The 19,595-nt window shown below is 44.2% G+C and overlaps 1 protein-coding gene across 2 annotated transcripts in view; it reads right to left on the bottom strand.

Annotated features, from left to right (window-relative positions):
• The window catches only part of cacna1ea (calcium channel, voltage-dependent, R type, alpha 1E subunit a), a 95,825-nt gene that overhangs the window by 3,252 nt on the left and 72,978 nt on the right, over positions 1-19,595 (bottom strand). For both annotated transcript variants that reach the window (XM_076725965.1, XM_076725966.1), the window contains 29 exons: positions 19,391-19,458; positions 19,102-19,193; positions 15,293-16,207; positions 14,484-14,728; positions 13,741-13,852; positions 13,466-13,595; positions 12,868-12,927; positions 12,269-12,375; positions 12,031-12,042; positions 11,727-11,823; positions 10,776-10,936; positions 9,924-10,061; positions 9,140-9,341; positions 8,655-8,819; positions 7,795-7,905; positions 7,628-7,708; positions 7,044-7,235; positions 6,803-6,894; positions 5,730-5,892; positions 5,393-5,520; positions 4,121-4,217; positions 2,558-2,663; positions 2,369-2,476; positions 2,098-2,198; positions 1,704-1,810; positions 1,318-1,486; positions 894-1,022; positions 488-635; positions 23-204 (listed from right to left, as the gene is read on the bottom strand). In XM_076725965.1, coding sequence (XP_076582080.1) covers positions 23-204; positions 488-635; positions 894-1,022; positions 1,318-1,486; positions 1,704-1,810; positions 2,098-2,198; positions 2,369-2,476; positions 2,558-2,663; positions 4,121-4,217; positions 5,393-5,520; positions 5,730-5,892; positions 6,803-6,894; positions 7,044-7,235; positions 7,628-7,708; positions 7,795-7,905; positions 8,655-8,819; positions 9,140-9,341; positions 9,924-10,061; positions 10,776-10,936; positions 11,727-11,823; positions 12,031-12,042; positions 12,269-12,375; positions 12,868-12,927; positions 13,466-13,595; positions 13,741-13,852; positions 14,484-14,728; positions 15,293-16,207; positions 19,102-19,193; positions 19,391-19,458 — 4,418 coding nt within the window. The remainder of the gene's footprint in view (positions 1-22; positions 205-487; positions 636-893; positions 1,023-1,317; positions 1,487-1,703; positions 1,811-2,097; positions 2,199-2,368; positions 2,477-2,557; positions 2,664-4,120; positions 4,218-5,392; positions 5,521-5,729; positions 5,893-6,802; positions 6,895-7,043; positions 7,236-7,627; positions 7,709-7,794; positions 7,906-8,654; positions 8,820-9,139; positions 9,342-9,923; positions 10,062-10,775; positions 10,937-11,726; positions 11,824-12,030; positions 12,043-12,268; positions 12,376-12,867; positions 12,928-13,465; positions 13,596-13,740; positions 13,853-14,483; positions 14,729-15,292; positions 16,208-19,101; positions 19,194-19,390; positions 19,459-19,595) is intronic.

Below are 19,595 nucleotides of genomic sequence, written 5' to 3'. Positions count from 1 at the left end.
ATTCACCGTGTTGTATTCCCACCTGTCTCTGTAAGGCGTGTGCACGTCCTTCGCTGGGTGAACGGGACCGCCTCCTTTCACACGATGGATCCCGGCTGCGCTCTTCAGAGTTGCAGCGGGACACGTCTGGAGACAGTAGGTGGCGCCGTTCCTTAGATCGCCCTCTCTCATGACTGCTTGTTTCTCTGTGGTTGATTCTAGGACCTAAGAGGTGAGCAGATTTCAGTTAGTTACAGTTAGTTACACTCCTAAATACTTATTCAAATACTTATTTTTGATGCATTAATTAGTCAATGATTTAACTCAGCACACTAGTACACTGATCTACTATTGGTCCATCACAACGTCCAACTTAAACACATGAAACACTTGACAGCGCTGAACCATTTCTGTTTCAAATCAAACTTGAATTTTCAGCATAAAACATCACTCTGAATGTACATCAGACTATAGGAGGCATCTCAGTTATGGGATATGTTTAAGTGACCTCTGTAGCTCCTCTGCCGAGGCCTGTATGTGCCGTCAGGGCTGACTCTCTCCAGGGAGTGCTGTTCCTGCCAGAGGCCGTTCACACACTGGTCTCCGATGGTGGAGAAGGAGCGCTTCATCAGCTTACTGTCCGCTGACATCCCAGGCTACACACACATCAAACAACCATGAATGACACCTAATCAGCAAACACTCCCTCTGTCTCATAACTCACGAGACACACACACACAAGCAAATACACCGCAGGGCACAGTATGTGCCGAGCAAACTCTCCAAACGATACGAGTATACCTAATGTACCTCGTGTGAAGTTTAATTGATTATTGATTTTTAAAGCACTTTCTAATACAAGATTCATTAAGGACTGAATTTGGGTTTGAATAAAGGATATTAATCTTTATTACCTGTGGATCAACAGCCAGTCTGGGCATGGAGGATGCTCTGATAGATGCTGTCCGCTGAGGTGATTTAATAACTGTTGGGTCCTGTCTGGCCTGCTGCATCACTTGGTTATACTCCACGACGTCTGGCACCTACGTAAATACCACGGAGAAGAAGAGGGCTGGGTGCTTCTCATGTATCTCACCTCCAAAGTCTCAAGAATCAAACTGAGGACATTTTACTGAGTTACTAGTACTTTATTATTATTTTCTTGCAGCAGTAAAACCAGCAAATAATACTTGGAAATCACAAAACTACTTTCCTTTGCTGATGGGTTTAATTGACCTAGAGTTCAACTCCAGCAAACTTTTCTTTAACAATCCCGTGATTATACAGATCGAATGTGTAGATATTTCAGTTTTCTCAACGCTACATGTGGGTGGTTACCAGTGTGTGCAAATGATGGTGGTGGTGATGTGGGTGGTGGTAGGGGTGGTAGGGTGAACGGTACTCATCGTCATCGTCCTCCTCCTTCTCCTCCATGGAGTGAGACAGCGGCTGCAGGAACATCTCTTGTGGAGAGATTGGGCTGAGTGCCACAAAACCTCCTCTGGTGCTGAAGGAGCACACGCAGACACAGACGGGGTCACAGTATTACATTCCCACATAAACGATTCAGTTATTGTTGATGATGATAAAGGAAAAGAAGGCCACTGAAAAGTCAGTGATCATATTCCAACTAAAGAAAAAAGATTGCTGTATTCCCGCCAGCACAAATAACCACAAAACCAATATAAATAACTGTGAGAGGGAAATTAAAGTTGAATATTTACAGAGCAGATCCGGCACTATGCCTGAGGAATGAAAGGGATTTGGCATTGCATAGGATTTCTTGAGGCAGAGAGGAGGCATCCATACGCTGGAACATAGGAGCATGTTTCTAAGGGGAGAGAAACACACGGGGGGGGAGACGGGAAATTAAAATAAATACACTCCTGCGATTACAACAAGGTGCTTCCCAGCAATTTTGAAAAACAGTGCAGTCTCTTCATAATGAATACTCAATTAAAAACTGACAGAGCTTCTGTACACACAAACCTGAGGATACATTTAGAAACAAACTGATAAACCACGCAAAACTGAAATTGCTAAATGGTGAAAAAGAGCAGATGTATACAATAAAACTAAATCAGTGGCTGCTACATGGGAATAAATGTAATAAAGGACCTGTTCCTCCAGTTGTTGTCGGAGCTTCTTGGCCTTGCTCTGCTTGTAGTAGTCCATGATCATCATGGCGGCATAGATCTTCCCAATGGTCATGTCACTGGCTGAAAAAGGAGAAAATAGAAACCATCACACTGTAGATGCAACCCTTCAAAAGCACACAATCGAATGCAGTACCACTCAGTGCTATGACTAGTATGACAGTAAAACTCTGTCTTTTCTTTGACGTATGAGTTGGTGTACTGTTAAGTAGCAGGCGTACTGCGGAGGTCACCTTTGTGAATGGGAACCAGCAGGTCCAGTGACTTCTGAGAGAGATGAGGCCAGATGACGCTAATCTCCTTCTGCAGGTCCAGGTCCATCTGATTTCTATCCTCCCCTCCTGGAGATGAAAACAGACACACATGAAGTGTTTTACATCACAGTAAACGCGTGTCTGTAAAGTTTTCATATTCATTCTGACCTCTGGCTATCTTGATCTCCAGGGCGGTGCGGATGAGGGCCATGAGGGTGGAGGTGAAGTGAACGGACATGTCCTCGTCCACGGGCATGTTCATCAGGACGAGTCTCTGATGGCAGCAGAGAGGGCGTCATCGTCAGTCACAGGCAGCACACACACAGGTATGCACCACATCACAATGCACAAGACCGGCTGTGGTGGATCATAAAGTTTTTCAGAGATTTGACATTATTAAGGTTGGATGTAGGCAGGAAAGCCACTGTGTTACTCCATTAGACCCAACATGTGAATAAGTTTCAGTTCAGAAAAACACTGCAGCGTTATAAGTGAGTTTGCCGACTCACCCATAAATCTGTTGCTGAGATAATTAGATAATTAAGTTGTGATTTCAGGGTAATTTGCTTGAAAATGATGACTGACCACAGCCTTTCTGGGCGTCAGAACAAAAGTTTCCAGTAAGTTTCCACTTCATATATCATAGTTCGCTTTGTTAAAATGACATAAACCAGACTACACTGATGCACACAGAAGGACAGAGAGGAAAAGCATGCGATTATTTATCATATCTTGTTTTGACACACGATACAGTTATTATTAAATGATCACAAGAAAGTAGTTTGTTACTCCATGTCAAGATGGAGAAAGAAGAAATAAGAAAGAATGCTTGGTAACACTTTACATTAAAGTACACACATTCACCATTAACTAGGTGCTCATTATCGTGCATATTAGTAGCATACTGGCTCTTTATTAGTCATTATAAATCAATTATTAATGCCTTATTCCAGCCAAACATAGTCATGCTGAATATAGCATTAATAAGTGCTTTATAATGGCTAATATTCATGCTAATTAGCAAATAAATGGTGAATATATGTACCTTAATGTAAAGTGTTACCGAACCTTTTTTGAGATCTCACCAAAACAATTTGAGTTTATAAAAAAACATTTTATTCTCTGCTGTCCTTCTGTAAAGGGGGGTCCAAACAGTGTTTGCTGTTTATCTAGTTTCATAAAAGAAAACCAAACTCATACGACACTTCGTCCGAGATGGAGCATGCAGGCTCACAAACTCACACACACAAACACACAGAGCACACACTGCATGTTACACACAGACGCGGCACTGGGCCGAGGCAGGAGGCGCATGCAGACAGGTTTGTGTAAGAAGCAGAGAAGTATGAAAGACATGAGAACATCTGACAGCAGACTTTGACAAATGGTAAGATTAAGCATGTAGATGTTTGACAACTTTTCTGATAAAGGTTCTCTAACTGGCTTAGAAAAATAAACTCCAAGACTCTGTCATCGGAGAGCAGCAAACAGATAATGACGTCTTATTTTCTCTGCCAGGATGCAAAGCAAAAGAGGCAAATCATCAGTGTAGCACTAAATCATCCGCAAACAGAAAACTTAAAACTGCTTCAACAAGCGATATTCATACAATTAACACGAAAAAATGCCTGGTTTTCCAATGTATGACACACAAAATGAGCTTTTACAGTGCTTGTCCTCGCTGATTAAAATATGAAGGCAGCGCCTGTTACTCTCTAGTGTTCAGTCTACCTTATAAGCCAACTTGGAGGGGCATTTCTTGCCCAGGCCTAGAGGTGGCGACATGTTGGTCAACATCTCATACATGTCAGTGTAATGGATACGACCACTGGGGGTGCCAGGTAGCCATGAAGATGGAGAAAAAGAGGGAGGGAGGGAGGGAGAGGAGGAGGACAAGGAAAAGAGAGGGATGATGTTGGAGGTGGAGGAGAGATTGAATAACGGTGGAGGAGTCGGGGAGTGCGTTCCCGAGGGATAGAGGAGGACAAGAGCACAGGAAGGGGTGAAGGGTGAAAAAAAGGATGGAGGAGATACAAGAGAAAGAATTATTCCAAGGCATCACGCAGGAGGAGAGAGCAAAGTAGGAGAAATAAAACAGGTTGTATTCTTTCTATGCTGCCGTCGGGGCATAGAAATCTGGGAGAGAAGAAAACCTTGGACAGGATAAGCAAAGGAATGACAGCCTCACTGGATCTGGTACGACAAATACCGTGATGTAGTGTTGTACGTGTGTGCACGATAGAAGTCAAAACACCTTCAAACCAGATCCAAAAGGTAGAAAGAGACAGGCTTCCCCCAAATTGCTCTACAACTGCATTAAAAGTAAGATTTAAGCATTTTAAAATTTGATGGTGTATGTTCACTTCTAGCTCTGAATGAGGGATGTCCTGTGCCTTAGTACCCGGAGACTGGAGCGTCGTCATTCTTTGACCTGAGAAACACACCCCTGAAAGTCAAGCAGGGCGGTGACAGCCGGTGAAGGGAGGGGAAGGAAGGATAGGAAGGAGGAGGTCAGGAAGAGCCTCACACAAAAGAGGCAGAGTCGGGGGGGGGGGGGGGGGGGGGTTGTTGTTGACATGGGGGAACCAAACCTTGCATGCCACCCTGTGCGGGCAGTTCTTTCCAAAGCCCAGAGGAGGTGAGATAGTGCGTACAACTTTGTACATCTCCTTATAGTGGATCCTACCACTGGAAAGAACATACATGCGTTTAGTTGTGTGTCATTACAGCTTTGTAGTCCACAAGAAGAGTGAAAGAGGCCTAAATGGAGGCTCTGTCCTCTTGCCCTCAAAAGAGACATCTTAACAGCATTTAATCAAAAACATTCAGATGCTAGACACCCTGACATTGCTTTCTCATAGGTGTTACTGTATTATGGAGTTGACTGAATCTGCTTATATTTGACAGCACGACCACAGAACACATCGTTTACCATCACTGATAATTGTTGCCTGTGTATGTGCACAGCTGCACTTTTGACAAACATAACAGACAGACACTGACCAGGCAGCGCGGTCATACTCCCCCCAGATCCGGACGAACTCATCCAGGTGGTGTGGACCCAAGATGGACGAATCTCTGGTCAGATACTCAAAGTTATCCATGATCACAGCCACAAACAGGTTGAGCATCTGCACGGAAGAGAAACAGAGGAGGAAGGAGAAGCCGTGACAGTTATTTCTGTGAGATGGTGATGGTGGTGGTGGTTTGACGGAGGAAGTATCAGCGTAGAGAGGGTGAATGAAGTTTATCCCTTTGACAGAGAAACCAGGTTAAACCACGAGAACACGTTTGGCTGTGTTTCAGAGGGATCGTTCACTCTCCAGTTTCCTCGTCTTACCAGGAAGGAGCTGAAGAAGATGAATGAGACAAAGTAGAAATAGGCGAAGTCGGAGCCGCAGCCCCCCTCCGGTTCGGACGTCGGTACTGCTGGGTCAGTCTCGCACTTCTGCCCCCCGAGGCATGACAGCATGATCTCCTGCCATGACTCCCCCGTGGCACTCCTGGAAACACACACACACACTTTACACAGCACCTGAAGGAGGAGGCGTTGGTTTGGACTCGAGCGGTCCAGCTCACAGTTTATTCACAGTTGCGTCTGCCATCTGGAAGGTGCAATCAAAGCATGAGGACTGGCACCACTCGCCTCAGAGACAGCTCGTAGATGCTCCAAATGGAAGAACTACAGTTGTGCAGTCTAACACATACATTTACAGTCCGTTCTGTGTGTAATAGTGCTGATCTTAAACATCTTTAAATGCTACTGTCAATATTTCATACAGCTGCCTTTTTATTGTTTTTATTCTGCGAGTGGAATGCATCGAGCAGGTTATTCTGCCATGTGTCATTTCACGGATTTATTACATTTCAATGGACAAATAAACACTATATCAACACTCAACACTTCGGTCCAGACAGCCATTTCATTATTTGACCCACTCTGCTTTTCAGCACCAGATGTAAAACTCTCAAAGTGTCTGCAAAGCTATTTGCTAAGGAAGTAAATAGTACACTGCAGCATCGATCACCTCTTGACACTGAGTGGCCTCTTGGGTACTTTGAAAGCAAAGCCTGATAACAGTCACCTAGGAACATTATACAGACTACATTAAAGGTATACTATGCAGGAATTGTTATTTTTTGTAAACAAACAGTTTTCAGTGCTGTGCCGGCTGATTTCGTAGCTTTCTCTTGGCACTTGGTTGCTACCTTTTTTTATCTGACACACAAAGATGGTAACTACTGTACTCTGGAGTACTGAAGCTAAGCTAAAAGATGTAGCAGAGTGTTAAAGTGTTGAGTTTCAGACTGACTCAGGGAATCGCTCCCACGTTTGTGTCTACATTGACCTGAAACAAACATAAAGTCCACATCTGCCTGAAGTACAGGACTGAAGATCTAAAGGTGTCGTACCTGAACAGCAGCATCAGAGCCCCGGAGAAGGTCTTGAAGTTGTTGTGCTGGGTAATGTGAGTCTTGTCATTCAGCTTAATGTTCCCAAACACCTGATTTACACAGATATACACAAATATGCAAAAAAAACCTGCCAAAACATCAAATACTACCCTTATGATTCTGTGGCACGCTAAATAAAAACGTAGCTCGTTGAACGCCGTCTCAAAGAGGAAACGGATCAAGCGTCTGTCTTTCTAACCTGCATGCCAATGATGGCGTAGATGAAGAAGAGCATGGCGATGAGCAGGCAGACGTAGGGCAGAGCCTTGAAGGACTGGACGAAGGTCCACAGGAGAATCCGGATGGTGTAACCTTGTCTCAGCAGTTTGATCAGACGAGCTGTTCGGAACAGCTTCAAGAAACTCATGTTGAACTTCTCGTCATCGCGACGCTGGGACACAGGAGATGAGAGGGAGACTTACTGGTGGTGTTGTTGACAGGAATGCAGTATTAATATTCACATGAATACTTAATAGTGTAAGTGAAAAAAAGAAGAGCGCTAGCTTCAATGGGTCTCAATATATTTTAAACCTCAGATCTTACTTTATTGAGATAACTACTGACTCTCAAATGCAGACTGTATAGGACCCTCTCTCTCTCAGACACACACACACAAAAATGAAGAGAAACTTCCAGAAACTAACAGGGGCACTGAGAAATCGCATTTACAAATGCATTACACTCTCCATTAAGAATCAACCTCAAAATAATTTCAACAAATCTACAAATACAGTATGATGTATACATTAGATCACAACCAATGAATCATGTTTTTTTTATCACCTGCAACTCCACCACGATCTCTGTGATGCTGCCCAACACTGTGATGAAGTCAAATATGTTCCACGTGTCTCGAAAGTAGTTCTGTAGAAACAGGAAATATGCTTTGAGTCACCTCGAAAGAGGATCTTGAATTCACATTCAGGCAGTGCGTTGCTCTTTTCTCTCACCAGAAAGCCGAAGGCCATGATCTTGAGGACGCACTCGACAGAGAAGAGAACAGTGAAAGCTGTGTTCAGGTGCTTCAGCACAGCGTCATATGTCGGTGGGGCAGAATAATACTGAAAAAGAAAAGGTGGCGCGGGTTAAACTGCAAGAAATCTGTGTTATGAGTGGGATAAAAAAGTGGAACGTTCACCAGCCAGTTCACTGCAGCGTAACCTCATGATAACAGTCTGATATTAGAGTGAACTTCAGCCCTGCACCCTGCAGATCTACAGGTTGATGGAAGATTCCTCCAGACCCATAAATAGTCCTTCAGTCTCTGCACCTCTCATCTGTCGCACTATAAAAGGAGTTATTCCTCTGGGGGCGGCAGCCACAGTTAATGAGGTCATGCTAAATAGCAGCCCCTGGACATTATAGATCAATATTTAATACAGGCTGAGTCACCCCGCGTCTGTCTGTCTGACTGTCTGTCTGCCTGAACAACCAGCACAGCCCAAGAAAAGGCCAGTTCAGGAAATAAATGGTGGTGAGAGGGGGTGAAAAAAAAACATCAGCAGATCCAAACATACGCATCACAGTGCGATGAGGCGGTACACATCAGCCTCTACAAATCAATGTTTCTAGTTCGGAGTGACACATCTTGGTGTATTTCAAAACCAAAGTGTTAACAGTTGCAAGTTCGTGACAGAAAATGCTGCTGAGAAACAACACAAGATGTGCTTTTCTGGAAAATGGCACCACATTTTTAGGAGTGAGAAGACAGATGTTGGTAATGGAAGAACCTGGCACACAGCTGTCGTCTCCTCATTCTGCTAATTCTCAAATGCACTGTTGTGCTGTTTTCGTCCTTCATTTCACTCACCTTCATCATCAGTACAATGGTGTTGAGAGCGATCATGGCCAGGACAGTGTACTCGAAAGAGGGCGACACCACAAAATGCCACAGACGGTACTGGAAAGTGTGCCGGTTCTGGGGCATGTAACGGGTCAGGGGCTTGGCACTGATGGCTAAGTCTATGCACGCCCTCTGAAAAATAGATGACAGGAGAAAGAGGAAAGGGAAAAGCATGTAGCAGTAAAAAAACATAGCACCATCCACCTTATTGACAGAGTTCTTTGTTCTTCTCTAAACTCTAAAAGAAGAAAGTCATTGCATACAAGAACATACACAGATTTACAAAGACAGTCAGAGCACATTATATTTGTATGGGCTTCACAGCCCAGACTGTAAATCTATACTTTGCATGGAGTAAAGAGACAGAGAAATGGGGGCAGGGAAGACAAGGCGTGACCAAATTCAGTGTTAAAAAACAAAGCATCAAATAAGAAACAAGACACCTCACTCACCTCATTCTTTTCCAGGCTGCACTCCTCCATCATCTTATCCCCCTGTTCCTGGAAGGTGATGATGATGAGAGCCACGAAGATGTTGACAAAGAAGAAGGGAAAGACGACAAAGTAGATGACGTAGAAGATAGACATCTCCATCCTGTTGCCGGGGCTCGGACCTCTGTCCTCCTCCGTTACATCCACCGAGTGCTGCAGAACCCTGAAGGAGCAGAGACACAATGCTAACTAATGCCAACGGCAAAGACGCTGGAAGCTCGAGCAGCTACAAAGAAAACCCCACTGAAAATACATCAAACTGCTTAAAATCATTCACAAACTCAAGGCTCTTGCATACTTAACTAAAGAAAAAAGTATTCTTTAATCATAGCTTCCTCTTTTTTAATTTTGAAGCTGCAGCAGTTATTAGTTTTGGCAGAAACTCTTTGGAGGTATTTACTCACTTGGGTGGGGATCAAATGCCAATTAGCTCTTTGGAAGAGGAAATTGTTTTAATCTATTTCCACAGCAGCAATCAATTATCAAGGGTTGGAACAGTAACCCCCAAGCACTGTCAGTAAAATATTTGTGTAACCTTATTGTGAGACAATGAGAGGCAAAATCTTTGTTAAGTTAATCACATCTATTACATGTCCTTCATCAAAGGTCAGATTTGACCATTTTCAAAGAACAAGCCAGATGTTAAAAGGTTATAATGCTCATAAACGCTAATGAGCCCTCCAAGAATGGAAAATGACATGTGGGGAAGCTCCTGCTGAAGTTCCTCATCCAGTCAGGCACTCACTGAGGCCAGCCCTCTCCAGTGGAAACAGTGAAGAGGGTGAGCAGCGCCCAGACGATGTTGTCGTAGTGAAACTCGTGCCTCTTCCAGTCTCTTCTCTTCATCTCCTTCTTGTCCTTCCCGTAATCAATGTAGTAACCTCTGCAGGAGAAGGACGAGAAGGGACAACATTTAGAAATGGTGGGGACCATATTGACTCTGAGAGGAATTTTTTTTTTTGACATTTTCAACAACTTCATCAACTTGAGTGTCAAGTTTTAGGAGAACAAGGTGCCAAAACAGTCTTATACATGAGACAAACAACAACCCTAAAAAGGAATAAATGACTGAATGAAGCACAGAAGAAAAGAAGGAAGGAAAGAGGGATTGATGGAAAAGAAAGAAGAAGGAATGAAAGTAAGATGAAGGGATAAGAAGGAAGGAAAGAGGGAAAGAAAGAAGAAGAGAGAGATGAAGAAAAGAAAGAAGAAGAGAAAAAGAAGGAAGAAAAGCATTAAGGACAGAATGAGGGAATACAGGGAGGAAGAAAGGAGAGAAAGAAAGAGGAAAGGAAAGAGAGAGATGAGGGAAAGAAAGAAGGAAAGAGGAAAGAAGAGAAGGAAAGACAAGAGAAGAAAAAAGAGACAGAAAAGAATTTAGGAGAGAATGAAGGAAGACACGAAAGAACAAAGGAAAGAGAGAAGGAAAGAAAGATGGAGAAAAGAAGGGAGATCAGGAAAAGGAAGTAAAGAAAGAAGGAAGGAAAGAAAAAAGGAAAGAAGGACGAGTATAAATCTGAATGCAGGAATAAAGGAAGGAAAAAGGAGGGAAGAACAGAAAGAGGTGAGTACTCCTGTAAAGAGTAAAGAGTATTACTGGCAGTCCTTCTCTGTGTCCTTCGAGCTGTCAGTACAATAGAAAAACTTCCCCTTGAAGAGCTGCACAGCGATGACGGCAAAGATGAACATGAAGAGCTTATAAACGATGAGGATGTTGAAGACGTTCTTCAGAGACGTCACCACACAGTCGAACACCGCCTGGACGAGAGAGACACAAGAGGGGAAGACATGCGGTGCATTCAGGGACGGGGTCTGTTTTTTTATTTAGTCGATCACAGTAATGCAGTTATGCAAGTAGGGACTGATGTGCAAACTTGTGCTGATGTGTTTGAGTTCATATGGTAAAAATCAGACTTCTTACACTTCACGCCAGAACTAAACAAACAAAAAAAGATTTCAAAAACAGGAGGTTTGAGTTTTTCTGACATGAGCTGAAACCAGCGTAAACATGAGCTTTTATGCTTTGATACGTCCTCCTCTCCTCTCCTCTCCTCTCCTCTCCTCTCCTTCCTGTTTTCTCCCTGTAGACAGACTATTTGTGAAGTTTGGGGATCCCAGCCCTGACAACGTGTCTTCATGCCCTGATGCTCACAGTTTGTCACCTCATGGTTTATCACCTCATCTGTCTACTCGCTCTTTCCCTGCTGTCAGGTCTGTGACGTGCAGTTATAAGAGATGAAAGAAGAGGTGTCTTTAAGCTATAAGGTGTCTGAAATGAGAAACGTTGCTCATATGTAAAAGATATATACTTGTAAGCCTGCTAAGGAACAGAGCAGACAATAAAACTGCAGGATTTCACAGAATACAGGGTGAGAGACTGAAAGATGAAGGGCAAGCATGCAGTCAAGGTCAAAATCTTCCCCAACTACACGTGCACCTTACTGGACAACTGATGTCACCTCTCATCTTCTTGTTAATTAGCTCATAATAAAAGATATTATCATATGTACAAATGAAACAAGTCTGAAAATCAAAGAGTGTCTCTGACCTTGAGTTTAGGAAGTCTCTTGATGGTCTTCAGTGGTCTGAGGACACGCAACACTCTGAGAGATTTGATGGTCTTAATGTCCCGTCCTTTGTTATTTCTGTGCAGAGAGAGACAGTGTGAGCATCATATCGTTGATTTATAGCAAATATCAGATTTTCATACATCATTTTCAGAACAGTTTCTCCCATCTTATTCATCAAAAATTACAGGATGTTTAATCTGACTTATTCTACTAATGTTAAAGAGTTTTGCACGTTTAAAGATGGTATTTGTTCGAAGAGAGGAAGACTTTTTCGTTTTTTACCCCATCACATTGCTGGTGATCAATCCCACACGGGCATCATCCACAGACGGGGACAAACAGGAAAGAGGGACATGTATATCAACAGTTACAATGTCAGAAACAAAATGGATGATGACTGCATGAAGTGAAACTACATTTACAGTGAAAAAAAGTCAATTTACAGCTGATTCAGAGACACTCTGATGTTTGGACATATGATTAGTGTGTGTGATTAACGAATACAAATCATGTGACTGACGAGAGGGCGAAGGCCACCAGTGCTCCCACCACGACGATGAAGTCTAGGATGTTCCACAGGTCTCTGAAGTAGGAGCCATCATGGAGGATCAGACCCTGGTCGATCATCTGAGGACAACACAAAGGTGTGTGATGAAAAAATGTCCTCCAGGACAGTTTCCAGGGATGGAGTTCAGCAATCAGCAATGGGCCTGACAAAGCTGGTTCCCAACCTGAGGATCGGGACCCCCTCAAGGAGCCACAGGACAAATCTGAGTAGCCGTGAGACAATATTTTAACACATTGTTTTTCATACATTCCTTGAATCTTTGCCCCTTTTTTTTGTAAATTACTGGCTCCTTCTACTTCTTTGAGATTCTGAAAACTGATTCATTGCTTCTTTTTAAGGAGTCGAAGGCAAAATTGGTTGGAATGTACTTGTTTTGTTGTGCGTGACAACTGTCAAACAACACAGTTTGTTTTTTGATCCGTTACTGGTCTAAACTGTCTCGTCTTCAAGGATCTTCAGATGTGCTAGAACAGCAAACAGGAAGTGACCAAAGGGGGCAGGTTGGAAAAGGTTAACATATCAGCCAAGCGTGTCTTTACACAGTAACTCACCTTTATGATCATTTCAAACGTGAAGACTCCAGTGAACACGTAATCGAAATACCGCAGAACCTGCAATGAGTGTGAGCCAGAAGGACAGTTAGAGAAAGATCAGCTGTAAAACATGGATAATAAGAAGATGAACTTCATCATCCTGCTGCATTGATTCCATGACATTTATCAGCCTGTTTTACATCACAGACTCTCATCTTGTGGTTAAGTACAAACAGTCTGTTCAAATGATGGGATCACAATACAAGCCAATTAGCCTAATTCCTCCCATGAACAACTAGGCTCAGTGTTCAGTCTCCTCTCTCATCAGTGATTTAACTGCCCCCCATCAACGTACATTAGCAGGATTTTGTAAAACATTTTAAGGAAATGTTTTGTTACAAATATTTATTTTTTTCTTCATGGTACTTTTGCAGCTTAGCATAGACGAAGGAAGTTATTAGACCCAAGGCACGGATGAGGAGTGACTGAATCTCAGGAGTTAACAGAGTGATTCAGGAGATGAAACAGCAGAAATATTCAGGGATCTATTAAGTCATTAACATTGCAGCTGTCCAAGTCAAACAGATGATACATTTGTGAGTGTGAGCACACAAACCTTATTCCAGTCAGAGGAGGTGGCTACAGGGTCCTCAGCAGCCAGTGCTATACTGCTAGCAGCTATGACCAGCAGGATGGACATTTCAAAGTACCTGAGGTTGACCACGTAGTGACACGCTCGACGCACCCTGAAGGAGAGCAGATGGCAGAGTGAAGATGTGCTGCAGAGGTCAGGTACCGCACCTGCTGGGAGTGAGACTGTGCAGGCTGGCTGAGACCTAAAGGCGTGTGTGGGTGTTGTGCAACAAGTCTTGTTGGGTGGGAACAACTTACGGGTTGTCAGGTTTGAAGATGAACATGCTGTCTGGAGCCACAGTGTTGACAGGCTTTGTCTCCTCTGCCTCCTCCTTCTCTGACTTAGAGGTTTCAGGGTCCTTACTGTTGACTGGGGGAGGTCGGGAGGAGAAGAAAAAGAAGATGAGGTAAGGACAGGGCGAGGAGAAGAAGAGTGGGGTGGGATGAGAGGAAGGATGCCTCATAAATTCACTTTAAGACTTATTGTTCAAAATGTGATTTTAATCTGGAAAATATCCACTGAGAATAGAGGGAGCCCTGTAGTGGTGAGCCACGTCAGTGAACTACGGGGACGAGCTTAGACGATGACACGACTCAGTCCTCCTGAAAATGAACTGCGGAGGCAATAATTTACCCTGAAGCACGACTCTGCAACGGCATGGTCTATTTCTCATCGCAAATGTATTCAGACACTAAATTGGCTTGAGAATTTAGGAGAAATGTGATATTTCCAGAACAGCCGTGCTTTTCCAGTTTGGAAATCAGCTGCAGGAAGATCCCACACTGATGAGTGCTTGTTGATCATCTACACCAGCTACTTGAAATGATTCTTGTCCCAAGTATGTGCAAATTCTCCCCCGTCAGACCACAATGAGTGAAAAGTAGTATAATGTCACAAGTTATGAGAAAACAAATTAACAAAGCAATTATGAATGTAACCAGCTACAGTATGGAGAAAGTCACCTTATCATCACCTAAAAACGTCAGACCAACAGTTGTACCTGTGATGGTGGAGAGCTCCAGAGCTGACTGAACGTTGGGCACCTCGACGATCACGCTGGAGCTGAGCTGAGATTTATCCTGATCCTGTTCTGTCTCATTCCCTTCTTTGTTGCTCTCTGGGATGGCAGGTGGAGACGGGTCTGATTGCTGAGGAGCTTCCTCCTGCTTCTGAGGATGCTGGTCACTAGTGTGGCTCTGGTTTTCTGGTGGGTCAGTGTCTCCACCGTCAGTCCTGCCATCCTGTCTGAAAATACAGAGTGATATACAGTGACAGGACAATGTTAAACTTAGAGTATGATTGATGCTGTCAGGTGGTGAATCTATAGTGCCAAAGCTAGAAGAACGACAAACATTGACGCATGTAGAAGACAAGTCCAGTTCTTGGTCAGCTCAGTACTGCATGTCGACATTGTACACCTGTTGTGTACATGTGACAGTCACAGCATCATCATCAGGGAGAGATTGTTTCTTACATTCAACTCACTCTGATGCTTTGTTTATTTGGTTGACATTAATAGGGAACCCATATTTATAAAGGCAGATGCTCACAATTGCAGAGAGGGTAGGAAATACAGCTTCAACATGGAGCCAAATGGGGCCCCTGGTGGTTAAGGAGTTAAAGCGCCTGCTGACCAGGAACCCGAACATCCCCAGTTCACATCTGGAGGGTTTCATGTCATTCTCCACCACCTATCTCCAGGTTATTGAAAATCATTGGTACTAAATATATACATGTGAATCTGACTGTGGACCTTGCTGCATCAAAGTCCCCTCTCATCAAAGATGAGCAGCTGCTGGCCTGTCTCACCTGCTCTCATTGGGTTTGGACACCTCTTCCTCATTTTTAGCCTCTGCTTCCTTTTCCTCTACTTTCCCTGGGTTTCCCTTCCTCTCTCTGCTGACCGAACGACTCGCCAAGTGGCTTCCATTCCCAGGTGATGACCCCTGACTTTTGGCCCCGCTCTGATGGTCACAGTGATGCAGCGCCCTCCTGCCCCTTATCCCACCATGACCTCCCATCTCAGGAGTCAGTGTGTCAAGGTTATCTGGTGGTCTGAACTTCTTCACTGCCCTGTGTTGGCGCTCGCCATTCAGTCTGGGGCTCCGATGCTCGCTAGAGGTGTTGTGACTCTGATTGACACCCAGTTTTCCGCTCTCAGTGATGGGCTCTGGTATGGCCACAGACACAGAGGCATCAGGAAGGGGCATGGTCATAGGATCCAGCGACTCTGGCACCAGCACTGACACTGGGGGCTCAGGTACGTTCCCGGAGAGGGCGGCATCCAGAGTCATATCCACAGACACGGAGGAACTTGAAGCCTGATTCTTTGCTGGGGAGGCTAAGGGGTCCTTGAGGTGCTTCAAACTCCCGGATGGTGTGTTCTCCATGGCCTTGCGGTGCAGTGACAGGGGACGTCCATGCTGGGGCTGGGCTGAGGCAGGAGGCCCGTCCTTCTCCTCGGTGGGGCTGCTGAACAGGATCTCGCGGCTGGACATCTGGCGGTGTCTCCTCAGCTGGCTGGTCCTCTGCTCCCACACTGACATGGTCATCCTTTTTCTTCTCTCTCTCCTGGACATGAAAGAGTTAGAAGGATTGAGTGGTGGGGGTGGGCGACCCTCCCTGATGCTGCCCTGGGCCTCCTCCAGGGAGCAGGAGTAGGTGGGCCGGCTGCGGTGGATGGCTCTTTTCCTGTACAGGTAGGGCCGCCTCCTCCGGCTTCCCCTGGGGAGAGAAGGAAAAGAGAACATGTCAATACATAGAAGCAGACAGTTTATCATATACAGCACCACATTTAACATACAGAAGGTTAAATTAAAGCTAAAGTCTAAGTGTTAGCATTAATTTAAGTCCTGCTATTCACTAAAAGTCTAACTTAATTCAAAGTAGAGTTTCCGAATGTGCCTTGACTGAAAATGATACTGTCTGGGTCAGCTGTTTGTTTTATTAAAGCGATGAAAACTTTTTTTTATTTACCAAAAAATGAACATCGCAGTACAGAGTGAATGTTTTCGGTCTGATGTTCGAGCACTTTATGAACAACAAAGAGCAATTTCATTTCAGCATGAAGCAATTCAGTGGATCAATGAAGATGTTAGGTGATAAATTAAACAAGCCAGGAACTGTTGTGTGACTTTAATAACAAAAAGAGTAAGATGCAGAATGAACTCAGTGGAACAGATAGTAAGAAATGTGGAATCAAATAAGGCTGGAGAGTTTGGAGGAACAGGACAGAGCATGAACAGAATACCATACAAGATGGAGTCTGGGACATCTGCCCATTTAGGAAAATCAGACAGGCATTAGTGAGAAATTCATAGAGCTGAACAGACATTGTTACTTACTGGAGCGTGGACTCTTGTGTGGTCCGTGTTATCAATGAGCGATTGGTTGAAAACAAGACATTAGTGCTTTGTGAGCAGAGACAAAACAGGCCAGGAGACACACAGCAAATGATGAGGAAGATAAACAGGCCTTTCACACGAAGACCAAAGTCATCAAAACATCCATATATAGACTGTAAATGCCATCCACCAGCTGTTCTGAATTTGTTATACATTGCTTAAGGGTAAAACTTAAACTCTTTCAGAAGACTACGCGCACAGATTAATAATTCATTTCATATCTAATAGCTACATCAAGTATTCTGTTTGCAGAACAGAATATTTCCACGGCGCACATCCCTTCTTTAAATGTTTGTAATGAACCAAATAGAATCTGGAGGCCAAAATTGGCCGCGCTGTTGATGCTTTGGTGTGTGTCTCCGTTGAAGCCAAGCAGCACATTGACAAACAAGATGGAAGCAGTATTAGAAACAACATTCATAAACATCAACAGTAAGCACAACATTGATAAGAAGACATCTTAAGTAAGGCTGAGATGTTAGACAGTCTGAGCTACAGTATGAGTACAGGTATAAAAACACAGAGATGGACTCCATCAGCAAAAACACAGGGAAAGAGTGCGTGTTTAGATTCCTGTTGAACAAAACCACCACACTGGGATGCAGCTCTGAACATCACCGCCATCTCAGAGCACTCACACATTAGCATTCTTTTAGGACATGCTCGTAGAGCCAGATTCATGAGCTGAGATTCAAAATATTAAGCTTTGAATATTCAGAATACTCAAGAGCGATTTGGGGAAAGACTGCACAATGGAAGAAAAACTGTACACACACTAAAAGCACGATTGAAATATTCCAGTCTCAGTTTCACTTGTTATACTGTATGTGAAAAGCATTCCCAGTGTGTGTGTGTGCATGTGTGTGTGTGTGTGTGTGTGTGTGTGTGTGTGTGTAATTTCTGTTTTTCTTCCTTTGATCATGCTGACCAGATGCATGCGTTTATATCATCAGCCTCCGACATGCTGCTTCTCTTTTTTTTTTTTTTTTTTTTATTGAGCAAATGCTGTCATGCAAGTTTCTTCAAGGTCAGCGGGGGCAGGTACCGCCGGGGTTTCATAGCTGACATCGGAGATGAGACCAGAAACCCTTAAAGTTCAGAGTGTCCTTGCTGAATACAGATGCCGGCCCAGACGACCCCATGGTATTCCACTTTTCTCTATGGGCTCTGACAAGAGCCTGACCCTCAGCTGGCTAAACTGAAACTAATGCACATCTCTAGTTTTCTTTCTGCTAATTTTAATATGATTTCATTTCCGTTGAGGAAGAAAGTTAAAGTTTTAGGGAAATGGCAAGGCCTCCAGTAGGACAGGAAGAAAGAAAGACAGGAAGCAAGAAGGTACATATTGCCATGTTGACAAAACGTTATCTTGTAAAATCTTCCACATGCCCATGCAACAAACTGCTTGTTTCTGAACACACAGCGTGCACACGGGGCCAAAGGTCCTCACTGTCGTGCATGCACATGCACTTCCAACACCTGCGACAAGGCACTGTGCAATCAATCCCTGAGAAAAGAAGACAAGCTATGCTGCGAGATGGACTCCTGAGCATTGAGAAAACAAGGTCACGTTACTTCATGAATCAAACTTTGTACAGGTGAGAACACGTCGGCAGATCAGAGCCTGCACACACTTTACTTGACTTCCTTCCACTCTTTCCTCGCCACAATATCCAGTTTGCCGAGTACAGGAACATATCACTATGACGGACACACCATGTTAATCCAGACGCTGGGTAACCCTGTCTCCGTGACAACAATATAAGCACCTCCCACCCCAGAGTGGAACCAGTAACCATGGAGACATACATTGGACTTCAATTTGGCAGCAGATTACAGGATTGGGAGCAGACAGAGGCAAGACCTTTCAGGAAGGACGTATCAATAAGTCACTAGAGGGACAGCATCAAATATTGATGATGTCAGCAGGAACGAAATGAAACTTAACAGCACAACTTGAAGCTCTGTATTGATGTCTCTTCACCTCCATCTTTAAATGTATGCTGCAGTTTCATTGATAAGCCAAATCTACTGCACCACATAGTTGACTCGCCATTTGCTGGAGGCTACAGCAACTCGTGCTAAGCGCTGGCACTGTGAATGAGTCCTACATAGACGATCCCCGGAGGCAGGAAGGAGGGGAGGGAGGGAGAGGAAGAGAGAGACAGAGGAAGGAGAGAAGAGGAGGTCAGGCAGGGAGAGCAGGGCACTTACTCTGAGGACATGAAGGAGGACAATGGTCCGACCTCCTTCGCCTTCTGGAGAGCGTGCTTCTGGTTGAACGCTGCCTCTGCTTCCTCTTCATCCTGATCAAAAGGGGAAAAGAGCAAAAGGCGGCTGAACAACTGTAACATCCGTGGGTTTAAATGATTAAACAGAATCAAAGTGACGCGGAGAGCCGAGCAGAACCGGACAGGGCAGAGTGGAGAGATTATTAAAGCAAGGATAAAAGTCGATAAGCAGGTTTCAACTATGTCTTTGTTGTTGTTCAGTTTTTTACTACCTTGGTAAGTTCTTGTGCATTGGCAAGATTATCCACAGCGATGGCCAAGAAGACATTCAGCAGCGTGTCTGGTCACGGCTGAGTTAAGGACGTGGTCAAAATGCAGCAAGGCAACCCTGAAGATACTGACTGACACAACACTGACTCCTTGGCGAGGGACAGATCGTGCTGGAACTGCAGACTCCACTGAGGATCAACAGCCTGA

Source organism: Chaetodon auriga, chromosome 3 (genome assembly GCF_051107435.1).
Source record: "Chaetodon auriga isolate fChaAug3 chromosome 3, fChaAug3.hap1, whole genome shotgun sequence".
Classification (NCBI taxonomy): Eukaryota; Metazoa; Chordata; class Actinopteri; order Chaetodontiformes; family Chaetodontidae; genus Chaetodon; species Chaetodon auriga.
Note: the sequence above shows the minus strand (reverse complement) of the source record. Positions and strands in the feature narration are given on the sequence as shown.